This window comes from Schistocerca americana, chromosome X (assembly GCF_021461395.2).
Source record: "Schistocerca americana isolate TAMUIC-IGC-003095 chromosome X, iqSchAmer2.1, whole genome shotgun sequence".
Lineage (NCBI taxonomy): Eukaryota > Metazoa > Arthropoda > Insecta > Orthoptera > Acrididae > Schistocerca > Schistocerca americana.
Window position 1 is genome coordinate 766,515,194 of NC_060130.1, and position 15,031 is coordinate 766,530,224.

Sequence of the window (15,031 nt, forward strand, 5' to 3'; positions counted from 1 at the left end):
TAGACAATGTTGACTGGAATACTCTCTTTCAAATTCTAAAGGTGGCAGGGGTAAGATACAGGGAGCGAAAGGCTATTTACAATTTGAACAGAAACCAGATGGCAGTTATAAGAGTCGAGGGGCATGAAAGGGAAGCAGTGGTTGGGAAGGGAGTGAGACAGGGTTGTAGCCTCTCCCTGATGTTATTCAATCTGTATATTGAGCAAACAGTAAAGGAAACAAAAGAAAAATTGGAGTAGGTATTAAAATCCATGGAGAAGAAATAGAAACTTTGAGGTTCGCCGATGACATTGTAATTCGGTCAGAGACAGGAAAGGACTTGGAAGAGCAGTTGAACAGAATGGACAGTATCTTGAAAGGAGAGCTGCATCAAACCAGTCTCAGGACTGAAGACCACAACAACAACAACAACAACAGATTTGGAAAAAAACAACTCTGACCTGCCTTTTCCTGGAGATGTCTGAATGCTTCTTAAAAGGTAAAACACCTGCTATTGGACAAATGTGTCTGTAGATTCTACTCAAAACTGAAATTAGTTGGAATACACCGTAAATAAACTAAACATTTTATTCAGATGTACTTATGACATGTAACCCTAAAAATAACTACTTTTCATAAAGAAACATAGTTTTAAACTTTACACAAGCCAGTGCTCAAATTGTTTACCATCGACTGCATTGCATATTTGCAATCATCACTCAAGAGATAGATGAACAGATGCAAGTACATTAGATGATATGCTGCTGGATGCTGTAAGAATTAGATGGCACATATCATCTGGAATAGTTGGGACTTCAGGATAGACTTCATCTTTTAGTGCTCTTCATAAAAAGAAATCAAGAGGAATCAAATCAGGGAACCTGGCCAATCACTGTACAGCAGCATTCTGTCCTATCCATTGATTGGAAACTTTTCATTCATTATAAGCACTGCAACATGAGAAGAGGTCATTGGGCAGCCATTGTGTTGGAACAACATACATTGTTGCTTATGCAGTGGTACCTCTTCTAGGAGACCAGGTAGAATGTTCATAAGAAATTGTGTGTACTTATATTGATTTAACACCTATAGGATAAAGTGAGGTGCCATGCTGGAATTTATTATGGTGCTTCACCATGCATTTACACACCACAGTCATTGGGGTTGTACCTGACAAATCCAGTGTGGATTTTCTGCAGACCAATATTGCATCTTATGTAGATCTGTGCCACCATGGTACAAAGTATCTTCTCCCAGATGCTGCAATGCAAACCATCAAAATTCTGTATGACATTTGAAATCACATCCTCTGAGTGTGTGATGTAGTGACAGATGATAAGGGTGAAATTAATGTCAATGCAAGATGCGAATGACACTCATCTAGCTGACTCCACATTCGTTGGCTATACATCTCAAGCCAACATGTGAACTGATAAGTGTCATAACCAGAACAGCTTCTTCATGTGCTCTCGACGTTTGCTCTCATAGTCCTCACCCTCTGATGTTCAAGCTGCCTGTTTGCACTAGTGACGTAATAATCCGTGAGAGTGCCTGGCGTGATGGACAATGACGATCAGGATAGACATTCCAGTACTGCTGCACTATTTCGACAACATTTTTTTTAAATTTGCCATATAGAAGTAGAATGTCTAATTTCTCCTCATTGTTGTACGTGTCTGCACAAATGTCAAAGCAGAAATGACCTGCTGATAGATGATATGGCTCCTGCTAGTTTTGCAGTGCAGACACGTAAATGGTGACTTTTTTTTGTGTGTGTGTGTGTGTGTGTGTGTGTGTGAGAAGAGTTACCAATTTCAGAATTAAGAAGCAGTATATCACTGTACTCATCTTTTCAAGCACTTTCAAATGCCATTGAAAAAGAAATTATATTTGAAATATCATACTTGCTTCAACATCTTAAGAGTTAAGACTATATATCACAGAACATAAGTATATGCCCCTTAGCATAGTATCATTTGCTGAAAACCTCATTTCAATGTTTCGAACTATTCCTGAAATAAAAGGGATGTTACATATTTCCTGACACACCATGTATATTTCTTCCATGTCTACAGTATTTCATACTTTTCTAAAAAATTAAAACTCCATCCCAATAGGCCTTGGAAGGTCCAACGGTACTGACCGGCTGCCGTGTCATCCTCAGCCCACAGGTGTCACTGGATGCGGATATGGAGGGGCATGTGGTCAGCACACCACTCTCCCGGCCGTATGTCAGTTTACAAGACCACAGCCACTACTTCTCAATCAAGTAGCTCCTCAGTTTGTCTCACAAGGTCTGAGTGCACCCTGCTTGCCAACAGCACTCGACAGACCGGATGGTTACCCATCCAAGTGCTAGCCCATCCCAACAGCGCTTAACTGCGGTGATCTGACGAGTACCGGTGTTACCACTGCAGCAAGGTCGTTGGCAATACATACTTTTCTACTGTTATCTAACCCCTGGCTGGAAATTTTAAATAACGTTTTTCATTCTATTTACCTTTTCAGAATGTAATCATACGTGACAATACTGACATGGCACAAAAACAATTTTTTTTAAACTTTTGTTTGCAGGGAAAATAAAGTAGAATTGTCCACAAATTTAATATCTGTATGTTTTACAAAATTTATTGATGTTATATAACTAAAAAATTACAAATTTAGCTCATAGTGTGAAACTGATAATTGTTACATTATGTTCTTGTATAACAAACTTTCATTGGGTTATTTACAGTCTTATATATATATCATGAGTTAATAATCATTGAGATTTCAGAATATTACAAAATGAAAATAAAATGTAGGATGAAAGTCTTAATGTCACAGGAGTACACATTGGCAGAAAACGGTTTAGTTACAGTAAAGTCTCTAAAAGCTTTAGGAAAATAGTATGTACTATTTGTTTCAAAATCAAAGTGGTAGCAACTATGACTGATCGCTGAGTGAAGATGTATAGAAGTAAAAAAATTGAAAGTTCAGAAAATGTTGAGAAAATATTATGAATAGATTGAAACATGTTAACATCAATGTATAAATGAACACATTAAATCTGTTTACACCTTCAAAAGAAAACAAAAATCTCAAGACAAACATTCTCTTCCATGTTACTCACTGAAGGAAAGGAGTTCAATAAACAGATGTCAGTAGTTTGTGCCTTTTATACCAAACAGAGAGAAACATTTTTGTTGTCTTACATAATACGCAATCTGCATACCCAAAGGCTTTCGTTACCTATACTTGCATTTTATGTCCTGCCTGTGATGCTGTAATGCTTCTTAGACTTCGAGACCTTTCAAACAATGATGGATCTGTATAGATAGGCTCACTTGGGTCATCAAATCCTCTACCACATCTATTTGGCATTTCTGGATCCATTATTTTTGCTGTATTCCTGTATAAAGAAAAACTATCATTCAGTTTTCATATAAATATAATCCCAGATGTTAATATACTTATATTTCAACACATTTTTGACTAGTAAATGTGTGGTGGGTAACAATGGAAATGAGCTTTAAATAATAATATCCAATTGCTATCATGTTCTTGCACATCTATGGTAAAAATACGAAGTTTTTGAACGATGAGTAATGTAAACTATTTTAATTCATGTGTGTGGGGATGTAAATCATATTCACATGGTTGCCTGTTTTAATGTGAGTGAACTACATGTGTTGTATCAAAGAAGTGGAGTCGAGCAGCTTCACTCTTGTGTATCAATATACACACATGTGGAGTTGGACACTTCTAATATGAGATGAGTTGTGCCAAGTGGCAAGCATCTCAAGGCTCTCTGCATTTAGCTGGGGACTGGTTATCGCCACCATATCTGCATATTTCAGAGAGCACTTTGCCACAAGACAGTGGATCATTGTATCATATCGAGTGGGGATCTTAGCTTAGCTGTCTGTACTATGAGGATGGTACAAACCTGTATATAAAAACAGATCTCCACTTCAAGCTGTTCTGTGTGCTGATGGTGTGTATGGCTGTCATGCTGAAACAGCCATGAATGGGCAACTTCTGGTGCACATACCACACCATGATTGCATAAGGCTTATTCAGACAAGATGGGGACTGTCTACTGTATTTTATGGACTATAAGACACATTTTTTTCTTTGAAAAATTGTCTTCAAAATTCAGGTGTGTCTTATACTCGAAATTAATGTAAAAATGTCCAGTGTTTTATTTAAAATTCCCACCAGTCTTAAAAATTCCCATATAGCTGCTGATGCCATGGGAAACCAATGATCATTTTCGAGTGCAAAACAATTCCAAAACCTTCTGAAATATCGCCAGGTGTTGTTCATGTATCAGTACATGACAAGGGTTGGATGGATGAGACTGGTATGAAATTACGGATTAACATTGTGTGGGAGAGAAGGAAAGGTGCTTTATTGAAGAAGAGTTCTCTTCTCATGCAAGATCAGTTTAGTACTCATTTGAAAAATTCTGTGAAAGAGAAATTGAGACAGGGATATAAAGAGCTTGCTGTTATTCTGGGAGGACTTACTTCACAATTGCAACCTTTTGATGTCTCGATAAATAAACCATTTAAAGTGTATATGAGAGAGGAGTGGAACAACTGGATGACAGATGAAACCCAACGTGAATTTATGCCAAAGGAAGCTGTAAAACAACATACAATCAAACAAGTGTGCCAGTGGATGAAACAGTCATGGTCTAGAGTGAGAGGAGATATTATTGTTAAATCTTTCAAGAAGTGTGGCATAAGTACTGTTCTCCGTGGCAGTGAAGACCACCTTATATATGAAGAGGACAACTATGATGACAAAGACAGAGGAGGAGGAGGAGGAGAAGGGGAGAAGGAGATGACGACAACGTCGATGAAAGTTCAGATGACAGTTTTCAGGTATTTTTAAGGTCAGTTCGGTTTTATAAATTAAGGTTTTTTTAGTCTGGCTTTGCAGTTTAATAATAAAAATGTAATTTTTTTAAAAAAGCTTAAAAAATTAAGGTGTGTCTTGTAGTCCATAGTGTCTTATAGTCCACAAAATATTGTGCCTATCTGTGGGACAGGATGTAACTTCTGACTTTTTCTACAAATGTCAGAAAATGGGTGTCCCTCTGGTACATATCAACATTCAACCTAATTAGAGGTCATGGCTTAGCAGTTCCCCTGAGGAATGATTTGGAAAACAGTATTCAAACAAGAGTAACAAAACACAAGTGTGTTCTTAAGACAAGAAGTTTTTTTTTTAGAAACTGCCACTTTCCTAGATCAAGAAGAATACAGAAGTATTGCTGACACTTTAAAGTTAGTAAAATATTAGGGGCAGCAGGACTATGTTCATAGAAACACTCATGTTCATGTAAACAACAAGATTCCCCCACACAGCAGAGCCAAAAAAATATACAGAGCTTTTCAACTCCCAACATTTGCTGCTGTGACTATTTTGGCTCTTAAAATCCCAATCTGGATAGCTCATGCCTCAAAACAAATGCAGATAAATAGTGCCAACACAAATATCTGCCTTTGTAAGTGTGACTGCAAAAATGTGCTTACATCAAAACCTGCTGCTCCCTGCAGACAGGCATAAATGACGGCAGGTACCAACACACTGTCAGTAAAGCCGTGAAGGCAGGTTGTGAGTCATGCTGGGATAGCTCAGTCAGCAGAGCACTTGCTTGTGAAAGGCAAAGGTCCCAGGTTTGAGTCCCTACTGACACACACTTTTAATCTGCCAGGAAGTTTCAAATCAGCATATTTTCCATTGCAGAGTGAAAATTTATTCTGGAAATGTATAACTGCCCCATCTTTATCTGGGAGACTGATTTGGCATTGTCTGCTACTCATAACACATCACCTGATCATGATAGGATCCATTACTGTATTTTTCAGAACCTTTTAGAGGGGAGCAAAGAAATCCTCTTTGCCCATTTTAAGTTTGTCTAGGCATGGAAAGTAGCTTTTGTAAAGTTTTCCCCACTTACTGTGAGGGAAAGACCTTGAATCAGATGGTAAGCTGCTGCCACAATTTCATTGTGAATACAGGAGATATTGATTGATAAACTAGCACTGCTGAAGGTAACTATACAACAGATTCCTTGCAAAGACATCACAATTTTTTTTAACCTTGAGAAGAAGTAAAATACTACTTGGAGTCATAATATTCTCTGACATCTCCATGAATGGAACATCTGATGGCATCTTTGTGTAATACTTTCATTCCTCACATTTTAAATATAGAGTTGGAAACATCTAGTCCATTCATTTTTAACAAGACAACAGTGTCTCTAATTGCTAATAACAATATTACATCCACGGTAAGTTCATTGATGAGTTTTCCATTCTTACCTCTTTGCAGGTAACACATACAAGCTGCAAATGGAAATTAAGAGGTTGCAATTTACGAGCAGATAAAACAGGTATTAAATTTATGACAGACAAATCTGTGCATGTCCTTTTTAACTATGCACACATCATTTTTAATTTGCCTGGTTTGAGATTGAGGAACAGCAATTCAAAATAACTGTGAGATTTATGGGTAATGTTGATGAAAAGTTCCCTTGATGATTGCACAATTCAGCTGTTTAAAAGCAAGGTCTCATGGAGCACAAAATTTTTAAAAATTGAATTCAGATTTATCTGCTCCAATGTTACTGAACTCTGTTTGTTCCCACCTTGACTACAGATGTATGGGTCAGTGCAAGGCTCATATATTTATTTATTTATTTATTTATTTATTGTTCAGCTAATTCAATCTATACGAGATGTAGCCTCTTTAAGTTATTAAATACATTTTTAAGAGGTGTTTCCATGCATCTCTGTATCCTTCATCCATGCAATATGTCCTGCCCACTGCCATATATATATATATATATAAAAAAACAAAGATGTGACTTACCAAACGAAAGCGCTGGCACGTCGATAGACACACAAACGAATACAAACATACACACAAAATTCAAGCTTTCGCAACAAACTGTTGCCTCATCAGGAAAGAAGGAAGGAGAGGGAAAGACGAAAGGATGTGGGTTTTAAGGGAGAGGGTAAGGAGTCATTCCAATCCCGGGAGCGGAAAGACTTACCTTAGGGGGAAAAAAAGGACAGGTATACACTCGCACACACACTCATATCCATCCGCACATACACAGACACAAGCAGACATTTTCACATCTTTGTTTTTAGGTATATTTTTCCCATGTGGAATGTTTCCCTATATATATATATATATATATATATATATATATATATATATATATATATATATATATATATATATATATACACACAGGAAGTTCAATGTGGCTGTTTATGGATGATGCTGCTGCAATGCAAAAAATATGGCCTGCTGATATGACCTGCACAGGATCTGTGCTTGGCACAGAAATTGGCAGTTGAGCCTTAACATAAACAAATGTAATGTATTTCCCATATATACACACCAAGAGACCCATTATTGGTTGATTACATGATTGCTTACAATCACTGAGAAGAATCCCATCCATTAAATCTCTGGGAACATACATAAAGAATAATTCGTAGGGGAACGACCAGATGAAACTAATCATTGGAAAGGCAGATGCTAGAAAGATTCATTGGAATAACCATCTAGTAGTGTAGGCACCCATAAAGGAGATCTTACATATCTGTCATGGAATCAGTTCCTGAGCATTGCTCCTGAATTGTGAACCTTTTCACGTGGGATTGAGACAAAGCCAAAGAAGAACAGTGTATTTAATTGCAGGTTCTGTTGGTAAGTGCAAAAGAAACATGAGATGGTCATTCAACTTCAGTGAGAGTGGAATTCAGCTCACAACAAGAGCTCTTTGAGTGAGCCCAGTGAACATGGATGCTGGTGTTCCTCCGTTGCGGCTTAGACAGCAACTGCTGCTTGCAAATTGTACCGCCCAGATTCATAATTCACCTTGCCACCCAAATTTCCATCTCCTTTCCCCTAACATGGCAATCCATCTCTCCAGCAACAGTGGCCCAGAACTGAGAATCCCCTTGCCCTCTGTGTCTGGTTGCTTCATACTGAACTCAGCGCTTTAACTCTTACCACCTTTCCTGCAGGTCCACTTACATACACCTCCATGGTCCATGCCTTGGCCACAGCTTCATTTGGACCTATTGCAAGGCCCAAAAGGCTCAGTTCCACCTGAGGCCCTCTGCCAGCAATTTTTATCTTATAGTTGGCAATAAATAAGAAACACACACAAGTCCATATTGTGCTTTGTTGAATTCTGCCAGTCACTGTTTACACACATAGTGGCGTCTAGCACTTTGTTTGTGATTGGTCAGGTCAACTTGTCCAGTTTTAACTGCACCTATTTGGGCTTGAAAGCTATTTGTTCCTATTGACCCTAGTGAATAGGTGCCACTAAAAGTGGATGTATAGGTAGAGAGACAATGGCTAGCTGTGCTTCAACTTATTAGATAGTATTACTAGTTTGCTTGAATTATTTGTCATTACAATAAATCATTTAAAATCTCTATCTTCAGGAGGTTCAACTCCTATTATTGCTGATAGAAGCATTTTTAAAACAGAACACAGCACTCTTAGATGCTTTATTGCCTCCCTTTGTCCACATGAAATGTGACTCCCTTTTAACCTAGGAGCTCAGTGACCAGTTTTCCCACCTCCAACCTCCCTACACCAGTCTTTCTTTCCTGCCTGGAGAAGGAAACTATTGTTTCCAACAGCAGGAATCCTGTGTTCTATTTCAAGTGTTTCTGTTGGCAATGCTGGGAGTTGCACTTCCTGAACAGAAGAATGAGCCAGCATTTCAGTCTCTATAGTTTTTGACAAATTTATGAACTGATTTTGTTTTACAAAAAATCAGTTGGGATATTTAATGTATTGCTTTACTGAGCAGTAGTCACCTCAGCTCCAAATGTGTGGTGAGATCTACAATTGAACACTTTACAGAAACCATAGTGCTGAATTGTCAGTTTACAAGAAATTACTATGTGCAGTAATTTACATTACTGTTTAAAATACTCTTTAAAAATGGATAAGACAACCATCTTCCTTGTAGTGTGTGGGAGGATATGTGTACAAAATTTCATAAAAGTTGTCATTAATCATTCACATAAATTTACTTGAGAAATAGCAGTGGTGCAGAAAATTTGCCTTGCATAGATAAGGGGGATGTATTAAGCAGAGAAAGTTTAAATTGCACAAAACCTTGTAGAGGGAATGTAGTGAATTAAGTTCTTGTCACCCAGTAAAACTGAAGCAGTGACACATGTTCTGTGTATGATGGTCTGAAACCTGAAGACAGAACATAATAGCTATAAGACAGATGGTAAAACTGTATTCAAAGTCACGATCCTGTTCTGTAGGTTACACTATTTGGTAAGGTGCTGTACTCTCCTTGTAAATTGAATTGAAAGATCTGTGGTTGTCTTGAGAAACTAAAATACAGATTTGTGCTTGCAATGAACCAACTTTTCAGGCTGCAGTGCGGGTAGAGAACTGTGTGAGCTATCTGAAAAAAATACTTAACTTGAAAGATCAGCTAATCTTTATCCATTTCTACTTTGTTTTCTGTTCTATCTCTCTACTAGTTGGTGAATAGTGCTCTGTCTTTATACACAACTTTTATTCCATACTGGATGTTCTGTCTCTCAATGTACAAACTCATTTCAAAATAATGGCCACAGATTTAATTTAAATGCTTTCAGTTCTGAAAGATGTCATATCTCCTGCCAATCTCCACCTGCTAATAAAGCATTCAAATGTTGAAGCTATGTCTTTTTATGTTTCATGCTATTTGTGAATCACAAATACAATAACAATAGGAAATTTTCAGAGCCGAAAGGTGTTTTGGTTTGATGTTTTATATTAAACAGCTGAGGTCCTGCAACCATCTGTATAAAGGTGTGTGTGTGTGTGTGTGTGTATGTGTGTGTGTGTGGGGGGGGGGGGGGGGGGATGCCTATAGTTGCACACTATCTCCATTATGTATATGAAACAAACAGTGCTACCATAATACATCATTTCATCAGGAAACACTATTTGTAATACTTTCCCCAGGAAATATATTTAGCCAGCCCCTGTACTTTTACATGTCTACTCACCCATTTCCAAAAGCTTTCTTGGCATTTGGAACAAGAAAAGAGAAATTTGGTCTGTTTGATATGGTAGGAATATTAGCTGGATGTGTACTGTCAGCTGCAACATTCTTCATATGGACAGACCAGTAGCGCCTACAGAGAATAACACAAAATAATGATAAAAAACAGGTACAAAAATATCTGTGCCACATTCTGTGTAAAATTAATTTGCATCTGAAATAACTTACATTGTTCACAGTGTTTTATGTACTGTGCAAGAAAGAATTATTATAATATCACATCATCTGCAATACCATATTTCTACAAAAAACATTGCTGACTAATTTTTCTGTATTTGATGTGTAGTTTCCTAATTAATTAAATATTTTATCTCACTTCCTCACAATATAATGTGCACAAGTGGGTTAAAGGTAAAGACTTTAACATGCTTATAACAGCTTCCACCAGAGAAATCTAAATATGATTCAGAATAAATCTAAATATGATTGAGAATAAACATATGAGTAGAAACAGTTGTCCAAATGGGACAATCTTTGTGATAAAGAAAGGATGCTCTGCAGACTAAATGAAACCTCTTAGAAAAGTGAACATGAAATATATCAAATATTATCATTCTTGGTAGGAGATAGAAAGAGAAAAATAAATAAATTTGCTATCTCATTGAAAATGAGAAGACAGAAAACAATGTATACATTTTTTACATGTATCCACTTAACAGGAGTGAGTGATTTTGTATTCTGCTCATTGACTATTTCATTTTGGAAAATGTGTGTATAAATCTGATCAGTTACAGAAAGAGAGATTCTTAAAGTAAAACTGAAGCAGAATGTTGAATTAATTGAAGCTGTGGGAATCCTGACTGTCCCATGTGGGTACATTTTGCAAATAGTGATCCACGTTAAAAGAGACATGGATCAGGACACAATGAACAGGTCTCTACACAAATATGGAACCAGATCCAGTGACTACTTGCATCTCAATAGAAAAAACAGAACAAAAATCCAAAATAGTGTGCTGTATAATGGAATTAATCTATACAATAAACTACCACAAGAGATCTAAGACAAAAGCGAAATACGTACTTTCTGGAGTACCCTAAAATTATTTGTTAGAAAAGTGTTTTTATACCATAAAGGATTACCTAAAATGATGTGTAAATTTTGTTGACAATTATGCTAATGATTGATTACTGCAGTTAAGAGGCATTTTAAAGTATGATAAATAGAACAGTGAAATACAATGTCCAAATGGGTAACTCAGTAAGGCAAGAAATGTATGTATCTATTTATGTGTGTAATTGGGTATGTTTATTTTTCCCTGTGTCTGTATTTTATGTATTTATGTGTTGACAACATCCACACAATTTGCATTGTCTATGGATAGACAAATAAAAATAAATCATACACTTTAAATGTTGTGAGTTATGCATTATTTTTATTACTGTGAGAACAACTGTGTGGAAGGAGGAAGGTTCTACTAGCACATGTAAAAATATACAAATAGTAAGTAAAATAAAGAACATATTTCCTGAATTTGCAAAACATGGTGTAACTTAGTCATAAGAAATTTGGTGTACAACAGCAACCAAAATATATAGTTAGATGAACATTTAAAAAATTAACAAAACTGGAGAACAGTGAACAGGATGAACTCTCCTCCCAGGTATCACACATACTTGGTAGGGATGTGGGCGGGAGCACTCTATGAGGTGGCTGAAGGGCTCAATTGGCAGTGAGTTGCAACCAAGAACACTGCTGTGTGAAGGTCTTTAACAATGCTTATTTGCCACAGACTGCCTGCATATTCCCAATGTATCAATGAATCCTCTGATAAAACTAAGATCTGGAGACCTCACTGACAAGTCAATGTGAGGAGTATCTTCACCAGCAAGAAATCCATGTTCTAGAGCAGCCTGATGTATAAAGGCAAGGTGAAAGGTCTCTGACCTTGTAGTGAAAAACTGTTTCTTAATTCAAGACACACACACATTGCTTTCAGTATAGTCCCCTTTTAGGTCAACTCACTTTGTCCAGTGCCTTTCCCATGAGTAGATTCTGTCCCTGAAGTGTGGTTCTGAAAGGTCAGCAGGAAACAAATCAGTGGCTGTCATAGCCTCTTCACTGGGCTCCATAAATATTTTCCAGTCCCAGATATCTTTAAATGTGAAAATAAGTGGAAGTTAAAATGTTCCAAGTTGGCTGAACAGACTGTGTGTTCAAACAATTAATATTTGAAGTCCTTCGTTTTTATGATTGTCATGGCACCTTTCATTGTCGTGATGAGAGATTTTTTTCCATTGTAATCCAGACCTCCACTCACATTTTTTTAATCCAGCTGGCCAAGGAGACTTACGTTCAGGAGTCGTCAGTTGTTGCTTTAATCAGCAGGGTAATAAAAAAGAAAAACCTTTTTTTATCCCAGAAAACAGTGGTCTTAATATTTCTGGTGAATAAAAATGGCTTTGTCTTCTTTGCTGCACAGTAATAAGCTCTTACCTCCTACTTTGATTGCCATTCCATTTTTGCCATGAAACAATAGACACTGCCCACATAAGCCTACCCCTTGGATATTATGGTAACAAGCTATTCTGTGATTATCATTCATACCAAGACTAAAGTGAAATTAATCAGTGGATTTAATTCATTATCATTATTGTGTACAACTGTGACATTCTGTGTACAACTCATGGTGAGCTGTATGTTGCAAAGAGACATGAATACGCAATGCAGAAGATGTCATGTACACAGGTCAAATACAATAATTTAGGGCTGCTGGAGATTGGCAAATGGAGTGCAAACTCCATGATCTGCTAGGTCTGTCTGGATGAAACACAACTGTTTGCTACTGCATGATTATCTATGTTGTATTCTTATATCACAGCAGCTGATCTCAATGAAACATTAACTGAGTAACACGTTGTATGGGGGGCTGGGGTGGTGGAGGGGCAGGTAAGAAGGAGGTCATCATAAATTGTAAAGGTCAGTGATGGGTGTTTTCCCTATGCATATTCTTACAAACATTTATGTTCTTTATTGGAACACATGAAACTGGGTGGTCGGTTTGTCATTTAGCTTTCCATGTAGGCTATATAATCACAAGAGTACACAAATTTTGTGAGAGCCAAAACATTATGACCACTGCTCATCACAACTGAATGCTGCTTAGTGTGTTGTGGATAAATGGCAAGGTGGGAAAACTATATAAGTGGAGCATAGAGAAATGGTGACTCATTCTAGCAATGATACAGGTCATAAATGGGAAAGTCTGCTAATCCATCAAGGACAGTGGAACAGCAGCCGAATGTGAAGTACTTTGTAATGGTTCTTTATTTACGTGGCCATTACGGCACTCCAACCCCAGTTCTCGATACCAGTAATATCGAACTACTTTTCTGTGAAGTAACAGACATTTTTGTGACAATATTCACATTTGGTTTTATTAATGTATAGTTACTCCAATGTATCGATATATTACAGTGATATGGTTCTTGTGTGTATGCATTTCTGTGAGACTGTCATAATCTTTGTCTTGCTTGTAATCATTTTGGTGTGAATGCACACAGAGCAGTCTTTGTTTCACTTTGCAGAAGTTATGTTGTTATTTCACTTTGTAAAAGAGCAGTCAAGTCTTGTGTTTGGTTAAAGTGGAAATTAAATATGTGAAGATTGATACAAAACTGTTTTTTTTTTATGATGTGACAATTAAGAAGAAGTATATGTGAATTTACAAGAAGTTTATTAAAAATGTGGATCATGAACACCAAGTCAAAAATTATTTCTACCATGCCATTGTTCTGATCTGGGATTGTTTGATCATTAAGAATTTCCTGAAAACGTATTTGTTAGGTCTTCAAATATTGCTAAAATACAGATCTGGACCTTCTAGCAACTAGAATCAGCAAGATGAACCATAATGATTTCAATGAAATCTACGTGGGAATCCATTCAAGATAAGTGCCAAATTAATGACTTTTTTACAGTGACCTCATTATTTCCATTCTGACGATACCATCCGCAGTCAGTGCTTTTGTTGTTGCCCGATAAAGCGAACATATGCTGCATGAGCAACATTATTAATCTGATTTCTAATCTACTTTCCAAGTGGTGGTATTGTTAGAACTTGAATAGAGATAATTAAAACCAGCAGCCTTTTTGTAATCCAACATCACTTATTTAAAACATGCTACCAGTTTCGACACCAAAAAGCATAATCTTAAGGCACCAAGCATAACCTGCCATCAATGTACAAACTTCAGTGACAATGACCAGCGAGGTCTTCAAATGGAAACAGTATGACTTATTAAGCATATGCGCCAGTATGTGCAGCCAACAAAGTCACATGCAGAGGGACCAAAATCAACTGAATTCTGTATCTTTGTAGCTGTAACAAGCCCAGCAATTGGCAGACGACAACTGAAACTCCAAGGCACATGGAGGCAAAGCCAAAGATTATAAACTTTGCCCAAAGTTTCCATCTGAAGACTCTGCTGGTCTTTGTCATTGTGGTTTGTACATTGATGCCAAGTTATGTTTTGGGCCTGAAGATGACACTTCTTGGCGTCAAAACTGGCATGTTTTGAATTGTCGACGTTGGATTACAATACAGCTGTTGTATTTAATTATCATTATTCAGGTACAAATCGAGAAATCCATTGACAAAAATTATTTTCACAAATGGCAGATTGCTGTAGTCTGGCACCTGGGAATGAGTGTCTTGGAAGGGGCAAAGCTGCTCAGCTGTTTGTTTACTTCCATTGTGAGCATCTATGGAAAGTGGTTGAAGGACAGCGAAACCCCAAATAGGTGACAGTGTTAGACATAAATGCTTCATCACAGATAGTGGAGGTTGAAGATGCACCTGCTCTTTGGAATGAGATTGATCTGATGACAGAGTACAGTGTTGGTAGAGGCATATGTGTTTTGGTGCACCCCATTCTGTGCACATTGTTGAACATGGGGCTCTGCAGCAGATGACCTCAATGTATTCCAGGTTGACTCAACAATATT

The 15,031-nt window shown here is 37.2% G+C and overlaps 1 protein-coding gene across 1 annotated transcript in view; it reads right to left on the minus strand.

The window, feature by feature from the left end:
- Positions 1 to 2,580: 2,580 nt before the first annotated feature.
- LOC124555752 overlaps positions 2,581 to 15,031 on the minus strand; it is a 166,596-nt gene continuing 154,145 nt past the window's right edge. The window contains exons 19-20 of the mRNA XM_047129775.1: positions 10,029 to 10,157; positions 2,581 to 3,370 (exon numbers count right to left, since the gene is read on the minus strand). Of these exons, the coding sequence (XP_046985731.1) occupies positions 3,211 to 3,370; positions 10,029 to 10,157 (289 nt within the window). The 3' untranslated portion in view covers positions 2,581 to 3,210. The remainder of the gene's footprint in view (positions 3,371 to 10,028; positions 10,158 to 15,031) is intronic.